We start from the raw sequence: 6000 nt of genomic DNA, 5'->3' as shown, positions 1-6000 counted from the left end.
TTATAATTTTTTTACAAAATAATGTTAAAAAATTAAACAACTGACTAGTAAAAAATTTAATGGGAAAAAAATTGGACAAAGATTAAGACCAGTTTTAAAAACATTTCAAAAAGCAATAAAAAAATAGTTTAGAAACGTGTTGTTCCTCCATTTGTTTTCAAGCACTCTTGTACTCGTTCTGGCATTGAATTCATTAAAGTTTTGATTACTTCATCAGGCACATTTTTCAAATGATGAGAGACAGAAGATTTCCAATCTTCCATATTGTAAAGTTGTTCTTTACCAAGCTTGTGATCAAGCCACGACCATAAATTCTCTATTGGATTCAAGTCTGGACTATTGGCAGGCCATGGAAGCACTTGAATTTTATTAGAATTGAACCAATCGCTAACAACATGCGCTTTATGACACGGCGCATTATCCTGCTGGAAAATAAATCCATCTTGCAACTGCCATAAATCAAAGCTAGGAATAAGCGAGTTTTCCAAAATTTCGATGTACCTATCTTTGTTGAGTCTACCATCGAATAAATGAAAAACGCCAACTCCACAGGCACTCATACAGGCCCAAATGCCTATTGAACCACTGCCTTGTTTTGTTCGTTTCAAAATGCATGATTCATCGAACCGTTCGCTTGGAAGTCTACGCAACATTACGCAACCTTTTCTGTTGTCTACCTCAACGTTCATTTCATCACTAAAGACCACACGGCTCCACTGATCTGTTGACCAATTTTTATGTAGTTTGCACCACTCTTTGCTGGCAAATTTTTGCTTTTTATTTAAGCGTGGTTTTTTTGCAGCAGCACGCCATAAATAATTTAAATTGTGGAGAACCCTTCGCACAGTTCTAGGGCTTGCTTTCAGACCATTTGACAGTGTCCATTTCGTAGACAAGTCTGTAGATGATGCTTGTCTGTTTTCTTTCATTAATCTCACTAACGAGCGCACATCACGGTCATTTGAAATTTTATTGCGTCCAGTCCTATGACGATCATTAATTGACCGGGTCTCTTTGTATCGTTGAATTATGCTAATAATGCAAGAGTGAGACCTTCCGAGCTTTTCTGCTATTTGTCTGATGCTATAGCCTTCTTCGTTTAATACAAGAGCCGCGTATCTGTCTTTTTCTTCGATCTTTGCACGCATTTTTGCAATATTTTTATATCCTTATTGCAATTCAAAAAATAAATGTTTATTTGATATCGAAACTCAGGTTTCGACATTTTATTTTATAGCCAACGTAATAAGCAATTAAGACAGTTAAAAAAAATAATGGATTATTATTTTTAATAAGTGCAAATTAAAGATTTGAAAGTGGTCGTTAAATTTTGTCCAATTTATTTAAAGAAGATTTATAAGTAGTCATCAGTTTTTTAATAAGTTAAATGCTATTTAATTAGAATTAGATTAAAAAAATTATACCACTTTAATCCGTATGTTTTAATTAACAAGATATTAAAAAAAAAAAATTGATATATCAATTAAAATCTTCTTAATTTTAATTTAAAGATTAAGAAACCAACTAAAAAGTGAGTGGTCTTTAATTTTTGGCCACCGCTGTATATAAATATAGACTTAAAATATATCATTAAGTTTATCATATGGTTTGTCAGCACTGGATTATTGAAAAGACGGGATGACATTGCCCGAGACTACACAGTTATGGGGGGCTCCAATTTAAAATAAAAGATTTTTTTAAAAGCCAAATAATTTTTTTTTTTAATTTCTTAATTTAGGTGCCCCAAAAAGACTTTGCGGTCTTATCACAGAGCACCGCGGAGAGCATTTGAAAGGGAGTTCACGACTACTTCCTTTCCGATGTTATAAAACTTGCCCAGAGGTGAAACCTCTGCTTACTGACAGTGAAAGCTGCTTACTGGCAGTGAAAGGAGCTTTTTGCTTTAAAATTTAGGCGTGCCTCGAAAAGTTTTTATCTGCCACTGTTGTTCATTAACAAATATGAAAATTTTTTAAAACAATTTTTAACTGTACTTAAGGAATTCTTTTTAATCATTGCATATTGCTTTCTGTTTGTTAATTTAATCCATTAAACATTAATCCAAAGTAAACTCTTATCTTTAACAGGAAAAGTTCATTTTTATTTAGCAGTATATCATCAAACATTTATTATCCAACTCTATAAAAACGTATTGTAATACGTTTCTTTACCATTAATTAGGTTACTATTAATTAGGATATTAATAATAATTAGGTTAGCACAACTGTGTTAATCTAATTAATAGTATATAAAATCTTGCTCGGACTTTGAACAAAATAAAAATATCCTGTTAAACTATTAAATGAATGTGACTTTTTACATTTTGACATTAAAAAATACATAAACAGAATTAATATAACAATGAAAACATTTGAATAATGCTTTATTTATAAAAAGAACTTCTTCATTAAGCGATTTGAAAACTTTGTAAGGTATTTTACAAATAAAATTTGATCTCATAAAGTGATTAATTAACCTTGAAAATTTTTTCAAAATAAAAAGTTTAGTGCAACTTTGTGCAAAATTATTTAAAAATAGCACAATATTTAAATATTTTAAAATCACAAAATTTTAATACGTACAGCCTCAATGATTACTATAACAAAAATTATTTTTCAAAGCCGTTGTTTGTGTTCACCATTGAGTTTGCAATTTTAGGATTTTGTGATGAACTTATGTACTGCTTTGTCAGTATACGATTTTTTTTGTTTTCTTCAACGTGTTTTTGCCAATGCTGTGTGCTTTTTTTTAACACATTTTTCTGTTTTTCCTTCCAACCTCTGTACTTATAATAAAGGACTTCAAATATAACAATGATTAAACCTCCTCCAATTCCAACAGCTACCATTATAAATACACCTGTTTATTGTAAAAACAGGTTGAACTTAAACACAAATTATTAATCTAGTTGTATTCATTTAACAATTTAACTTAAATGTTAAAAACAAAAACTAATAACTAAAATAAACCTAGCATGTGACTAAGCTCTAATGTGGTTGGTTTACTGATATCATCAATGCTGTCACATGTTCCAAAGTTTATCCATCTTGTTTCAAGTTCTTCCATAATACCACGCTCTTGTAAGTAAAGAATGGATAACGATATATCATCACTCCAAGGAGAATCTTTTGGTATACCAATGCCGTAACCTGAGCGACCAAATTGATCACCCACTGTAAGTAGATTGCAATCTTTAGATGTCTCGTGATATAATACAGGACTGTCCCATATAAAAGCATCTAATTCTCTAAGATAAACAAAGAATAAGCTAATCTAATAATGAAAAAGTTACAACATCAAATTGAAGTTGAATTCTATTAACATTATTTACATTATTAAACTACAACTTACCCGCTTTTAACTTTTGAAATACCTTCGCCTTCAGATTGAACATTGTAGTTTTTCATAAAGTTGTACATACTCGACATTTCCACTTGACGCCGAAAATATGCTTCAACACTACTGTCCTTGACAGTGCCGTATTTAAATCTTGATGATGGATTTCGAAGCTATACAATAAAACGATTTATGATTTTTATTTTGTTTTTACATCTCCCTTTAACAAAAAATTTTAAAAATTTACAGGCTCGACCAAAAGAAAACCTACCACTGGATCATTAATTCCTTCAATTTTATTTTTTGGTTTATCAAGAACTAAAAATGCGGCCAGGTTGGCAGTATAACTTGCAATTATTATCATAGAAAAGCCAGCCCAAACCATAGCAAGAATTCGGGCGCTGAAGCTTCTTGGAATACCTAAAATAATAATATTTTGAAATAAATTGCCTCATTAATAACGTATCCTAATTATTTGTATAATTTTATAAATATTGTAAACCTCATTGAGTTTAGTAATTCAAAATTTTAGTTTTAAAAATGTAAACACTTCTTTTTAAAGTTAACGTAGTAACCTTCTCCTACTCCACTATTTATTAAAACTCCCCATGCAAACCACATTGTGGAGAATAGATCTAAAGGGCGTTCGTTATTGGAATCTTTTTCGCCAAATGGACTGAACTTGTCAAGTAGGTAGAGCATTACAGCAACTACATGCACTGATAATAAAACTAACCACCAAAGTTCTGGTTTAAATGGTCTTAAGAATGAGAGGAGATCATCATCTGGCAATGTCTTTTTAATAAGAATAGATATCCCTAAAAAAGATTATTAAAAATTATACAAACTTTTAATTTAATTATATGATAGTTATACAATTATATTAATATAAAAAACATTTTTATAGCTCCTGAATAAACAATATTTAAATTACCTTAACTTACCTTGATATTTAAAAGGTTTTGAAAACTCAATATACTGAGCTCTTTCATTATTTATAGTTAATGATGCGACAGCGATATCTGCTTTCCCCTCAACAATTTCTCCTATAATACCATTCCACCTTTTAAAATTGGAACCATTTTCCTAATAAAAAAAATAATTCTTTGAGGTTCAATAATGTTTGGCGTCGTTAAGTCTCAAATGTTCTGCAAAAATGTTTTTTTTAAGCGTAATTAAATTTTATTGTATTGGATCTAACATATTTATGAAAAGAATTGAGCTTATAACATTGCGATTTTATTACGACATGTGGCTATCTGAATATTGCACTATTAACTTTTAATATGTATAACAATAATAAAAACAACAATAATATTAGGGTAGATTCGGGTAATATGAGCACCTTAAGCGAAAATTGGAATATTTTTAAAAATAATTATGCTGGATCCCAACTTTTTTCAAATAAACAATTTTTAGGGATCTCTACTCATGATCCACCTAGATATTTGGGCACCCAAAATTTTTTCATAAAAACACAGAGGTTTTAAAAAGGTAGCAAAAGTGCTCACATTACCCAGACCACTTGGTAATATGAGCACTTTAAATTACCTCAAAAAAATAACATTTAGTAAAAAAATACCAACCTTAAAATTAGAACTAATTTTTGGAATAAAATGATTCGTTTTAACAAAACTTAACATTAAAAGATCAAATTTTAAGCCAGTTTTTGTTGAAACAATACTACTATGTTTCCCGCAACAAAAAAAATTGGTTGGTTATTTTTTCAATTTTATTAACTCAAACCTTAGAACAATAAAAATCAAAATTTTTTGTATTTAAATTACAGAAAAATACTTATTATTGTTAAATATTAACATTTTTTACTGTTTCGTTTTAATTTAAAAAACAACAAACCACTGCTATTTTAAGACTTTAATCTAGGTAATTTCAAGAAAAACACTGGGTAAATTTAAGCATGCTCATATTAAACAAAAATGGCAGCTTTTAAAAAGTCAAAACTAAATGTTTTCATGCATTGTCTTTCAAACAAAAATTGAACGGATTATTAGCTTACATATTTTTCTTGATGAAAAATTTAAGGTGGCCATGCACTATAATTCTGAAAATAACTACATTTTTTTCTATTGTCTACCAAATCTTTTACTATATGTTTTAGACAATGAAATTTTCAGAGATGATTTAAAAATATTTGAATTATAATTATTTAAAAAAAAAATCTTAAATTGAACCAGAGCTTAAAAAAGTAAATGCTCAAAATATAGGGCAGAATATTGGTTAAAATTGGTTATGATTATCTTCAAAACAAGCAATCAATAATGTGGTTATAAATGGGATCTAGGATTATTTTTTTGAATATATATGTTCCAGGGGGTAATATCTTAAAAAATGGTTTTTTATAAATAAATATCACTTATTATAAAAAAATAAAAATCTGCTTCCTACATCCCACGCTAAATATCTATGTGGGTGTATGTTCAAAATTTCAATCAAAAGGGGAAAATACTTTATTCGGGGTCTTCTGCACATTGATGCTACGCACAAAAATGTTTAAATTGAGAAAAAGAGTGTTTTATTTTTAAAAACTTGCAAAAACATCTTTACCCCACTGAAATTTATTGAAATTTTGAAAGAATACTTATTGACACATGCTTCATTAAAAAAGCGATAAAGAACATAATATATATGATTAACTGCTTAAAA

The 6000-nt window shown here is 29.0% G+C and overlaps 1 protein-coding gene across 2 annotated transcripts in view; it reads right to left on the bottom strand.

The window, feature by feature from the left end:
- Window positions 1-2292: 2292 nt before the first annotated feature.
- The window catches only part of LOC100197210 (glutamate receptor ionotropic, NMDA 1), a 73153-nt gene continuing 69445 nt past the window's right edge, over window positions 2293-6000 (bottom strand). For both annotated transcript variants that reach the window (XM_065814573.1, XM_065814574.1), the window contains exons 9-14: window positions 4281-4422; window positions 3912-4154; window positions 3608-3756; window positions 3352-3509; window positions 2970-3247; window positions 2293-2859 (exon numbers count right to left, since the gene is read on the bottom strand). In XM_065814573.1, coding sequence (XP_065670645.1) covers window positions 2609-2859; window positions 2970-3247; window positions 3352-3509; window positions 3608-3756; window positions 3912-4154; window positions 4281-4422 — 1221 coding nt within the window. In that variant the 3' untranslated portion in view covers window positions 2293-2608. The remainder of the gene's footprint in view (window positions 2860-2969; window positions 3248-3351; window positions 3510-3607; window positions 3757-3911; window positions 4155-4280; window positions 4423-6000) is intronic.

This window comes from Hydra vulgaris, chromosome 12, assembly GCF_038396675.1.
Source record: "Hydra vulgaris chromosome 12, alternate assembly HydraT2T_AEP".
Classification (NCBI taxonomy): domain Eukaryota; kingdom Metazoa; phylum Cnidaria; class Hydrozoa; order Anthoathecata; family Hydridae; genus Hydra; species Hydra vulgaris.
Note: the sequence above shows the minus strand (reverse complement) of the source record. Positions and strands in the feature narration are given on the sequence as shown.